The following is a 12,650-nucleotide window of genomic DNA, read 5'->3' as shown; positions in this document are numbered from 1 at the left end:
CCTTTGTGTCATCTTTGTGTTCCAAAGATGGAACCCTTTATCCAGCTTATAACAAAATGCAGGTGCTGTGCTGTGTCTTGTTGTCATTGCACTGGCCATTCCCAAGTGGGGGGCCTTGGACACTGCAAAATTAAGGAAATTTTTCCTAACTTCCTCCATTAGTGTTTGTTCTTTCATGGGCTCTGCCATGTGGGATCCTGCCCCAGTTTTCAGGGTTTTAAGGCTCACAGTCCCAATCATGGCTTCTCTGCTATACAAAACTTTTGATTTGAATTTTTGTCTCCCTTGTGCTCTGTTTGCTTTCCTCACCTAAGAGCCTTGCTGCCTTTTGCCAGACAAGGATAACTCTTGCCTGAAGTCAGTTACCCTCATCCTGCTCCAAGAATTCACTTTCCTTGTTTCCCAGTGCTGGCATTTATTTATGAGCATTTCCTCAGGACCTGCCTCTGCTCCTTTTCTGTGCTGGAGCCAGAATTTCCCTGTGTCCCTCCTGGAGCTGCTCTCCCTTTGCCCCCACCTGCCCTGCCTGCTGCTGCAGGGGCTGCTCCAGGTGTGGTTTTTTCCTTTATTTCCCTCTGCCCAAGGCTGGCTGTCCCAGGGCACTGCCACAGCTCCTGCCCAGGACTTTGCCTTGTGCTCCCTGTACTTTCATCTCTTCTCTGGCTGTCTCATCCCCTAACTGTCCTAATTGCTTTTCCTAATGCTGGATTGTCCTCCTTTAGTAATTTTTTTTCTTGTATTCTTTTTGAGATTGATCCTATTAAGTTCTTACCCTTCAGTATGTCATCCCCAGCTTTGAAAGCAAAGCCATTTGTTGCCAGCTGCAGCTGAATTACCTATGCATTAATTGCCTTTGTAGCTTCCTGATTTCCTCACAGACTTTTTTTTTTCTTTCTATGACATCTTTTTCTTTGAAAAAAAAAAAAAAAATGTTAAGCACCATTTACGTCAAATAGCCTGCTTGGATTTTTTTTGCTGCTCTCTTCTCTGAGCTTGTCACCAAACCCCCAAGCTCTGCTGATGTTATTTTCAATTTCCCTGACACACATTACAAAATTACCAGCTTTCAAACAGGCACAAGAATTGCCTGTGTGGAGTTCTGTAAAGATTAAGTTTCTCCTGACCCTTTTTCTGCAGTGTTTTCTGTTCAAGACACACAAGGGCATCTTTCTTGTGCCAGCCTGTTTGAAATCCAGCCCTGAGATATTTTCTGTGCTGTTTCCTGCTCTGGGTTTAGCACAGAGCAATAATAAAGAGGCACGTGGAGGGAGAAATACATTAAATAGAGTCTAATGACTTCTCCTACGCTTTGCAGCAGCGCTAATTACTCAGCAAAAAAGGCACCTTTGAAGTTCCAGTGCCCCGCAGGCAAAGCAGCCTCCCTGCTCAGCAAGGAAAATGTTCCATCTCCTTCCTTCCTAGAGGGAAACGCAGCTTGGGCACATCCCAGCCCTGTGGGGCCATATGAGGGAGCTGGGAGTGTTTATCCTGGAGAAAAGGAGACTCAGGGGTGACCTTATCACTCTCTACAGCCCCCTGAAAGGTGCCTGTGCTCAGCTGGGGTTGGTCTCTTTCTCCAGGCAGCACTGACAGAACAGGACACAGCCTCAGCTGCACCAAGGGAAATACAGGTTGGATATTAGGAAGAAGTTTTTCACAGAAAGAGTGATTAAATACTGGAATGGTCTGCCTGGGGAGGTGGTGGAGTCACCATCCCTGGATGTGTTTAAACAAAGACTGGATGTGGCACTTGGTGCCATGATATAGTTGAGGTGTCAGGGCTGGGTGGGACTCGAGGATCCTGAAGGTCTCTTCCAACCTGATGATTCTGTGATTCTCTTCTCTTCCTGGGACAGCAGCAGGGAGCTGCTCCTGCTGCAGAAATCCCTGCAGCTCCTGCCAGCACTGCTGGCACCACTAGAAAGCTTCTCATCCCTCCTTCAGAGTCACTCAGGCACCGCCAGCCAGTCTCTGGTCCCCGGGGCACTGTCACAGCCATCTCTATCTGCATCTGACAGGCAGCAGCCCCATCCCAGCTCAGCCCCATCCCAGCTCAGCCCCATCCCAGCTCAGCCCCTGCCTGGTGTGGAATAAAACACCAGAAAGGCGCTCACAGCCCTTTCTGTGCCAGCCAGAATGATGCTGGAGATCTTCACACATTGTTCCTTCCCAGTGGACGTGGGGAGGGTTTGCATCCCAGGAAATTCCCAGAGGAAGGGGCAGCAGCCCCTGGCAGCTCTGCGTGGCACAGAGGAGCTGGAGCAACTGAGTATCCTGGGATTTGTTTCTGAGAGTGGAAAAGTCTGAGGATCTCAGCACTCCTGGCTGCTGAGCATTGCCACCACCTCAGCATTAGGTTTTATAGAATCACACAATGGTTTGGGTTGGAAGGGAGTTTAGACATCTTATTCCACCCCCTGCCATGGGCAGGGACAACTTCCATTATCCCAGGGTGTTCCAAGCCCAGTCCAGCCTGGCCTTGGACACTTCCAGGGATCCAGGGGCTTCTCTGGGCACCTGTGCCAGGGCCTGCCCACCCTCACAATAAAGGACTTTGTTCTAATATCTAACCCTGCCCCTGGGAGCTGAAGGTCTGAACCACAGTTCTGCACCAGCCTGATCCAGGACAAACCTCAGACTGCCACAGCCCAATGCAGGGATACCTGCAAAATCCACAGCACGGCCAGAATCCATCTCAGCCCTGAGCCATCAAAACTTGGGGCCATCCCAGGACTCCCAGGGCTGTTAAGAGCCAGGAGATGGGACTCCCCTGCCTTGATTTGGGCTTTCCAAGGGATGTGCTTCAGCTCCTGAGAGAAAATCACAATGATTCCCTCCTTCCCAGCCTCGAGGGAGCTGGAATGCTGATCTCATGGAGAGGTTCAGGAACCTGGAGGTTGTGGCAGTGGCATCCAGCTCCTGCAGAAAGCTGACAGCATCTTCCCCTGCTGGCTCTGTGCTGGCTGGCTCAGGACTCAATGCTCTCATTTGATCCAACCTGTCCGGCCCAACAAGGAGAAGGTGATGGAAATCTTTATAGAAAACATCTCAGAAACTGTAAACAACACATTTTCTACGCAGAGATAAGGATGGAGATTAATGCCTGAATTATGCTGGATAATTAGTGTAGCAGGTAATCATTTAAAATCTGGCACATCTGTGGATACATCACTTTGACTGAATTAGGAAATATCTGCAACTGCTCCAGTGAAATGGCTTCAGCCACCCCACGGGGAAATCTTTGTGGGAGATTAATTCTCACTTCAAATGGCAGAGATTTGCAAGAGGATTATGTGGCCGGGATGACACATTCACATTGTGATAGGAAGTGAGACAGGTTGTTTTTTTTTATTTTTTTTCATCTCTCACAGCAAAGCTGAGTGCTGGTTTCTTTGAGTTCATGAATTCTTTGAGCTTGAGGGCTCGGCCCTCTTAAGTGTAGAGTGTTTGATGGCTGAAAGGCTGAACAGTGCTTGAAAGAAAATGGTGACAAGAACAAGGGCGAGAGAGACAGAAGCTCTCAAAGAGAGGACAGTGAAATCCCAACTTCCATTTAAAATTCCTGAAGCAACAAGGTCAGGCTGGCAAAGCTGGTGAATGTGGGGTTTCAGCTTATTATAAATGTTACCAAAGAGTTGTGTCATCTAAGAGCACAGGGCTGGGAGGACTCTGTGCTCACTGCTCACACTCAGGCAGCTCCCAAAAATGTGTTTCCTGCCCAGGGGGAGAAAACTGGGGTGGGGAAACATCCCAAACCTGGTGGGGCCACATTTCCAGCCAGTGCAAGTGGCTCTCCAGGTTTGAACAGATACTGAAGTGGTTTTTGGTACTGAGAAAAGGGAGGAGAGTTTGGGGAGCTGTAGCTTTGTGTGTGGATTTTATTGCTTACAGCACTAAGGAGAGCTCTAACCAAGAAAATGGTGGTTTCCTGGCACACAAAGACATTGTCAGTAAAGCTGAAGTGTCTCTTTGCTGTATATTTCCAACACAAAACTGCTGCCAGCAGCTCTCATCTGATTTGCTCAGGTTTGCAGAACGCCAAGGTGAATAATTGAGACAAGGCTGAGTTTGTAAACCCTGGGGAATTTGCAGCAGCAGAACGGAGAAGGGAAGAAAAGACACTTTGAGCTTTGTACAGAGGGTCTGGTCTGTATTTTAAGAGAGGTTATGGTGCACTTGTTGACTGAGAGAGCACGAGAAGAAATAGAGGTGGGGTGAAGGCAGCATCCCCAGCCTCACCCACAGACACCCTCAGACCAACAGGGATTTGTTCAGAGCAGCCTCAAAACTTCCTAAGGGAAAAGTCTTGCTAAGCCTCACAGCACTCAGCTCCAAGGACAGCCTGTGCAGTCACAGAATCCAGAATGGTGTGGGCTGAAATCACCTTTTCCAACCCTCTGCCATGGGCAGGGACACCTTCCCTGGGACCAGGTTGCTCCAAGCCTTTCCCAGCCTGGCCTGGCACACTTCCAGGGATGAATTATCCCATCCAGCTATTCTAAAATAAAAGAACAAAAAAGTAAAAAACAAAACCAACCCAAAACCACTTTGAGAATAAAAGCTTTTTAAGCCTTTTCCTTCCTTTCCCAGCAACAAAATCGCAATCCCCAAGGTAGAGATTTGCTTTGCCTTCCTCTTCAAACAGCATCCAACATCCACCAGCCCAGGACTTGCCCTTTCATGATGTGCTGAAGGAACCTGCTGCCAAGTCACCACTCCTGATCCCACACCAACACTTTGATGGACTTTCCTTGAAAGGGGGGATGAATTTTTCACAGAACATCACAGAATGTGTGGGGTTGGAAGGTGGCACGTTCACACCTCCTCCTGTGTTGACAAAGAACTCAAAAGACAGGTCTCTATCCAAAATAAGTCTTTGCACTCTCCTCCAGTCTCTGCCTTGCCCAGAGCTCCCCAGCTGCCCCAGGTGATGCTGCCAGGTGTTTGTAGCTCTTGCTCAACCCCAGCAGGGCTGTGTAATCTAACCCTGAGCTCTTCCCCTACAAAACCCTGTAGATGCTCAAACCAGCACCGTGCAGCTGCCACTGGGCTTTTCCTGGCAGTGACCTGGGGAGGTTTAGCTTGGATATCAGGAAAAAATGCTTTTCCTAAAGAATTGTCAGGCACTGGTACAGCTGCCCAGGGCAGTGGTGTGATCCCATCCCTGGAGGGGTTTAAAAGGTGTCTGGATGGGGCATTTGGGGACAGGGTTAGGGGAATGGTTGGAGTTGATGACTTTAGAGGGATTTTCCATGATAAATGAATTTATATCCAAGTGAAGAACACAAAGTGCAGCTCGGGCTCCTTCTCTGGAGAGGGATTTGCTTTCCCTCATCCCTGGTTCCTCTGGGCTCACCTGGCCTGCAGTGCCCATCCTTCCTCTTGGTTCAAGCTGCCCTGGAAAGGCTCAGGAGGAAAGATGGGCATGATGGAGCTGTCAGGTGTGGGCAGGGAGCAGCCAGCCCTGCTTATGGAAGAGGCTGAGCTGCAAAGTGGGAGCAGCAGAGAAGGACTTGTCCTGTGAGCTGCCAGGTAGAGACAAATGAACTGAAAATGAGCAGGAGGTTGGTTTTGTTGGTTTCTTTTATGGTGGCAGTTATTCCTACTGCTCCAAACTGCTTTTTTTTTACTACCCAGAACTTCATTTCCAGCAACATCAACTCGTGATGCTTCACAGCAATGCTGCAGTTTGCCTGTTTATGGCCTCTGATGGTGTGTGAGGAAAAAAGGGGCACGACAGGCTGCACCTCTGAGTCTCCCTAAGGCTTGCAAAGAGCCCCCATGACAAACTGGCAGGGGACAAGGATGTTCTGGGCTGCTTCAGACCATCTGCAGAGATAAATGTGCTCCCAGACCACTGAGACAAGTCGTTCTAAATCCAGGGCTGCACATAATTTGAATACATTACCAAAATGGAGTTCAGCTGCACCTCACTGTCAAAATGTGAGCATATTTTACCCGTGTCAGGGCGCTGGAGCATGGCCAGAGAGCCAGTGTAGTAATTTTTTGGGCATTGATGTTCAGCCATATTTTATTAAACTCCCTGTCCTACACTTCAGTGCAGCCCAGCACCCCTCGCTCAATAAACTGCTTGTTCCAACCTTGCCAGAATCTCCTTGGGAAATTAAAGTCCCACGTTGTCCTTTTCTCCCACCTTGTGCTGTTCCTCAGCCTCAATCATCGTGGCTTTGGTTTAATCTCGTGTCAGACACCGTTCACACAAATGCTGAAGTGTCACAACCATCACCCTGGCACTGTCCTCTGCAGTGGGAACCACACAAATACTCAGTTCCAGCTCAGTGTGCTGCTGCAAGCTGTGATCTGCACAAATTATTTCCCTCCCTGTTCTGCCTAATGTCAGAATTTCTGCAGAAATTCTGTACAAAGCAGTGGCATTTGTTCAACTTTGAAACAAGCACAAAAGCAGCACGAGATCTGTTTTTTGGGTCTCTGCAGCATCTCTGGCTGCAGGGAGCTGCCTCTGCCCTGATGTTGGAGGGAATTTGCACTTTTTACTGGGTTGGCTCCATCATCATTAAAAATTGACTGAATTGCAGGGAGTGCTCCCCAAATTCTGAAGTCTGTAAGGTCAGTCTCTTCTATAACTCAGCATTTCTTCCCTGGGGACTGTATGGACCCTGTGTCTACCTGTGCAGCTGTAAAATGATGGTGTTAACTTCCCACCTCTACTTTGTCGGGATGAAAAACACCAGGGCACAGCGAGGCATCACGGTGATAATAGAAATGCAAAAAAACCCTCACCAACCTAAGAACAAATTGTCTCCTGGCTTCTGTAAGGATAATGCAGAGGCAAGATGTAAAATACGGCACACATAAAACGTGTCATTTCCTTATAAGAGCAGAATTAATGGAAACTATAAAAAACAAATCAAAAACCACTATGGAAGACCTTTTTCCCCCAGGGAAGAATATGAGAATTCATTGGATTTAGACATGAGGAACAGCGGTTTGTGATAATAAAAGTGCTGGCAAAAAGCAAAACAAGAAATGTGTTTTCTTTCTCCTTGCATTGGTGAACTAATAAGCACAACCTGTTCAGGACAAAGCTGGCCTCCAGCACGTGGAATTCTCCTGGCTGGGTATTTCTCTCCTCTCATTTCTCACTGCTCGGTATTTTTTTTACTCCAGCTACATTTCACACCAATTTTTTTTTTTAATTTATTTATTTGTTTACGCCCACCCCCAGCGAGGGAAGATGTGAGGAGTGGCAGTGCTCTGCCTGCAGCTGGAGAAATCCCTGGCTGCTCACACCTCCCCTGCCCAGCCTGGCTCCAGGAACAGCTGCCTGACAGTCTCTGCCCTTCCCACAGGACCACGCGGACATCGAGTGGAAGTTTGCGCGGACGAAGCTCTGGATGAGTTACTTTGACGAAGGCGCCACTCTGCCCCCTCCTTTCAACATTGTCCCCAGCCCCAAGTCGGTCTGGTACCTCTGCAAGTGGATCCACAACCAGCTGTGCCCAGGGGACGACTCTGATGACGAACAGAAGAGGCACGAAAACCTCAAAACGTTCACGGTAAGGAGCTCACGGGCTCGTGCTTCATTCCTGGGGATATTCAGGGTTGTGAGGGATCAGCAGAGGGTTGCTGGGTCATAACTTGCTGTCTTGGTTTGGAAAGATAGGAGTCTGCCAGGGAAGGCTGGAGCTGGAATGGAGAATGTAAACCCCCTTCCTCTGAATTATTATAATTTTGAAATTAAGGGGCTTTCAGGCAAAGATATGGGAATAGGAATAACAGTTCTTTACTAGAAATATTAAAAATAAAAATGTAATAGTACAGACAAATCAATCAGACAAACCAATAAAAATCCTAGAAACACTGACAGAGTCAGAACACAACCTGACCCCCTGTTGGTTCAGGCTGTTGGTGTCAGCCCAGCCCAGCCCTCCTGCAGTGCCAGATGTGGTTCTGGTGGAGCAGAGATGATCCTGTAGAAGGTCCAGTGGTGCTGAGCTGGGTCTGGTCTCCCTCTGGGAATCCAAACAGGCTGTGCTGGGGTTCCCAATGCCAGGTTTGATCCAGGTGGGAATGCTGGGCTCCTCCCCCTGGCTGGAGCATCTCCCCATGGGCTGATGGAATTGTCTCAGCCCTGCAGTGAGCCTGGATGGGCCATGGACAGCAGAGATCCCCTGGGAGGAGGATGGGCCTGGAGGAGATAAAGAACACTGTCCCAGCTGGATTTAACAGCTGCCCAGAAACAGAACACACCTACCCCCTCTACCTGGAGTTATGAGGAATGGGTTCTACAAGAGATAAATAAAAAAACACTCCCCAACCAGTTTCGACAGATGGCAAACAGAATACACACTTTTGGTTACCCATTGCAACCCAAGACACTTGCTCAGAGCCATCAGGAACTCTAAAGGCAGGACCAGACAGGTGACACCCTGTGCCTTTCTCTTTCCAGGAACGACACGCTGACAACCTGATTCAGAATCAACATTACCAGGTAAACTCTTGGGCACGTAAAGTTTTTTATTTGCTGTTTCTTTCTCCTCCTCATTTTCCAATACATCAATTCTTGCTTGCTTCCAGAATATATTTTGATAAGTGTAGGTCCTCTAAGGGGATTTTGCTTATCATGGATTAAAGCATTTCCTCATTGGAGGTGGATGCTTCAGTAAATCCATCCTTGCCTTTCAGCCCCTCTGGAATAGTGGAAAACTTGCAGGTGTCAGTGTGGCTGCTGAAGTCAAGGTCACATCCCCATTGCCATCAGGCTGTCAGGACATCCTGATTGAAACTATTTCTGCATCATTTTTACACTCCTGAATTGTTCCTCTCTTGCCCGTTTTTGTAAAGCACCCCTAACTCAGACTGTGGTTGGGATATTCTTTTGTTTGGGACAGCTCAGGAAGGAGGAACGATTCCTTTGTTGAATCTGGCTGGCTTGTTTATTCTCAGCCTGCCTGTCATCAAGTACTCATTAAACTCAACCTACAAAAGGATGAAACTTCATTAAAAACCACCAGCTTCAACCCTTGAATTCAGTGGGATGTATTATGCCAGCGTGCTGGAAGGAAAAAAAAAATTCTCCAGAATGTTAGGTGGCACTGCCAAAAGCCATCAGTAATTTGTCTTCCTTAAGACATCTCCTGCTTTCTGAAGAGCCCTTTTATCAGAAGTTGGTGGTTAACATAATTAGTCACCTTTGACAACTGGCATATGGTGCTTTCTGATCCACAGCACAGCTCAGAGCTGCGACACTGGGATCTCTTAAAAACCTCCCAGCAAAGCCTCGGTGCAGACACCATCCTCAGCTTGGTGTTGCTCAGACTTGTTTATGAAGGGGAGGAGGTGCAGGGCAGGTCTGGAGCAGTCTCTTCCCTGCACACAACAGGCACAAAGGGCCTGGATGTGTTTGGGCTGGCACAGATAAATGTGGAAGCTCAAAGTACCAGTTTGTTTCTGTGAATCCATCAGGGAGTGGCATGAGCAGAGCAAAATAGAGCTCACCCAACCAAAAACGTGGAGTGTGGCAGACAGGTAACACAGAGGAGTGAGAGACCCTGGAGAAGTCACTGAGAGTGTGGTTTGGCCCTTCCAGTGCTGCCCAAGGAGTTTCTGCCCTTAGGGAACACCCAGACAGCTGCAGATGTGGTTTGAGGTGGATGTCCATTGACCCACGAGGTCCTGGCTGTTCTTCACATTATCTATTGCTAACATAACCCTCTTGGCTTCAAATATCTGATAAACCACCTTCAAATGCCAAATTTAGCCCATCAGGCTACGCAGTGTGCACACATGGGATTGGTAATTGTGAAACCTTTCAGCAGCTGAGATTAAAGAGCACATCCAGGAACTGCTTGGAGAGAGCACTCCAAGGATTTTTTCTCTCCGTGATTTGTACATCCACAAACCCCAACACAAAACAACTGCACTGCCTTTAGTTAAAAACTGAGCATCCATAAGATGGAAGCTGTATCATCCCTTCCCAAGGTTTGCTCTGTTTAAAAGAAAGCTTTTTGTTTCTGATGGTGAGTGGTTTTTAGCCAGCAGAGTCAGGACAGCTGCTGTTGGCAAGAGCTCAGGGAAAAGCAGCAAGAGCAGAGTTTGGGCTGAGCAGGCAATTGAATCACTTGGATTGTTTCCCATTCCAGGAAGTGATAAGAAATCTTGTGAAAAGATACGTCGCTGCAATGATCAGAACTTCCAAAACCAACGAAGGCTTAACTGAAGAAAACTTCAAGGTAATTTATTATTCCTCAGTAATAATTTGTTTTATTAATTCAAACGGCCCCTTGCAGAGTTTGCACTCACTTGTTAAGGTGATTTGAGATGTGTGCAAATGGGATTGTGGCTGGAGCAGGGGATATATCTGATGGGCCTGTGGGGTTTTGTGGGCAGAGTGAGTTGTTATTATTGAGTGTCTTCCTATATGACCACCTCCTATATTTTAATATACAATGTGCTCTGCAGACAAATGCACTGGAAAAGAGCAGGAATGAAATATGTGATTTGATCACATCACATTCCCAATCCTAATGCAGACAGAGTCAAAGAATGGGTTGGGGGATATTAAGAAACACTCACCAAGAAATTTAAAGTCAGGTCTATCAGCTGGACAGGATTCCTGCCATCTTTCAGCAATTTCCCCCCTTCTTTTATCTGACTTTTTGGGGTGTGCAGGGGGTGGGCAGAGGGGGATGATCAACAGGACCAGTCCCCAGCCTTTGGAGACAAAACCTTTTTAGGTCCCCAATTCTCAGCAATAACCAACACATCATTTGTGTGTGGCCCTGGGCACGGATGTGATGTCCTTGTGTGATTTGGTATCAGCCCCTGGCACAGCTGAACAGCTCTCCTGAGGGGATGTGGCCATTCCCTCATGTCAGGTGAGGCTGCTGGGAGTAACTCCTGTCTCCTCTCGTCCCAGGAATTAAAACAGGACATCTCGAGTTTCCGCTACGAAGTTCTCGACCTCTTGGGCAACAGGAAGCCCCAGAGGAGGAGTTACTCCACCAGCAGCACAGAGGTGTCCCAAAAGGACGAGACAAACGAGGACCCTGCTGGGGAAAAACCCAGAGCCAAGAGCGTGTCCTTCAATGTAGCCAACAAGAAAAAGGACTTCAACGTGTCTGCTCTGATTAAAACCATGTCCGGGATCAACATGGTGGAAGAGAAGCCAAAAAGCAATGGGATCAGCAAGCGCTCCTTTGTCAGGAATGGGAACAGGGTCCAGAGACTCTCCAGCTCCAAGAAGGAATCCTTCAAGAGGCTGGGCCTGCTCTTCTCCAAGATGAACGGGCACGTCCCCGAGCCCAGCTCAGAGCCCATGTACACCATCTCAGACGGGATCATCCAGCCACACTACATGTGGAAAGACATTAAATATTCTCCCATGGACAGAGAGAGGGAAGAGAATTGTTCCAAAAGTGAAATTAACCTCAATGAGGTGGCCTACAGTGGGAACACGAGACTCACAGGACAGAGCAAGGAGTGCCCTGTGGTTTGTACCAGCTCCCTTCACTGTGCTTCCAGTATTTGTTCCTCTAACTCCAAACTTATAGACTCGTCAGAGGATGTGTTTGACTCATGGGGAGAGGCCTGTGACTTGTTTATAAACCAGTGGAAAGACGGGCAGGAGGATCATGTTACCACTCGGCTCTGAGCAAAGCTCTCTTAACTCTCACTGGAAAACTCAGCCAAGCATTGGTAATTGTTTGCTCTCATCTGGTTCAGCATCACTGTTTCCTTTCTGTCCACAGGTGAAAAAAAAAAGTGTAAACCTACTCATGTTATAGCCTATTTTATAGCCATCTGCACCTTTTTTGATTTACTTTTTTTTACGGTCACTAATGCTAAACTAATGGTTTCACCATTTATAAGGTTGCCATAAACCACAGGAATCCCTTTGGATGCAGTCTTAGTCTCCAAACCCCACAGACTTGAGGCTTGCAGGTGGCTGAGGGAAGGATTTCTCCAGTGCTCCCATCATCATCCCACCCCAGCTGGGTTCAGTGCTGCTGTCCAGCACCACTGGCTCTGCATCCTGCTCAGCTTTCCTCATCAGCACAGACAGCTGTCGAGCAGGAGGCTGAGAATCACACTGAAAATATTTTTAAAGGGTTTTGACTTATAACTGGGGCTTTTTTTTTTGTTCACTTTAAGCAATATGATTCTTTTGGTTGTGCTTGTTTTTTCAGGCCGTTATATTAATATTGTAAATCATTACTGAACATGAGACCCCTTTGATCATCTACCTGGAACATGTTTTTGTTGCTGACATATTTGTTTATTTACCTGATTTCCCTTTTGGGGAGCAGAAGGACCTTCCAATTAGTCTGACAGTGGGAGCCAGCACCTGGCCTTGCCTCCAACTCCTGTGTAGATGAAAAGAAAACCCGAACCAACCCTGGCTGCTTGAAACACAAACCTCAGAGTGGTTTCTAACAAGGTGAACCAAAACCCAGCTCTGAGCCGTACCATTATTTTGCAATTCCTAATTTTACTTCCAGTGCTGCGTTCATTTTTTGCTGCCTGTGTGATGGGTGTCAGGCTCCAGGGGGAAATCCATCTTCCCTGAGCCCCTGAGCTGCAGGGCTGAAAAGCAGCACCAGCAGTGGAACAGCTCTGCAGGTCCTTCTCTGAGGTGCAACAAAAAGGACTGTGGCACGAGGTTGTAT

At 47.8% G+C, this 12,650-nt stretch overlaps 1 protein-coding gene across 1 annotated transcript in view; it reads left to right on the top strand.

Moving 5' to 3' along the window:
• Positions 1 to 11,635, top strand: part of TRPC5 (transient receptor potential cation channel subfamily C member 5) — a gene marked incomplete at both ends in the record, with an annotated part of 72,963 nt that extends 61,328 nt beyond the window's left edge. Inside the window, 4 exons of the mRNA XM_083876360.1 lie at positions 7,332 to 7,538; positions 8,432 to 8,473; positions 10,125 to 10,214; positions 10,901 to 11,635. Coding sequence (XP_083732486.1) covers positions 7,332 to 7,538; positions 8,432 to 8,473; positions 10,125 to 10,214; positions 10,901 to 11,635 — 1,074 coding nt within the window. The remainder of the gene's footprint in view (positions 1 to 7,331; positions 7,539 to 8,431; positions 8,474 to 10,124; positions 10,215 to 10,900) is intronic.
• Positions 11,636 to 12,650: the final 1,015 nt, after the last annotated feature.

The sequence above is a fragment of the Zosterops lateralis genome, assembly GCF_965231275.1.
Source record: "Zosterops lateralis genome assembly, chromosome: 21".
Lineage (NCBI taxonomy): Eukaryota > Metazoa > Chordata > Aves > Passeriformes > Zosteropidae > Zosterops > Zosterops lateralis.
The sequence above is the reverse complement of the archived record's forward strand: the minus strand, read 5'-3'. Positions and strand labels throughout refer to the sequence as shown.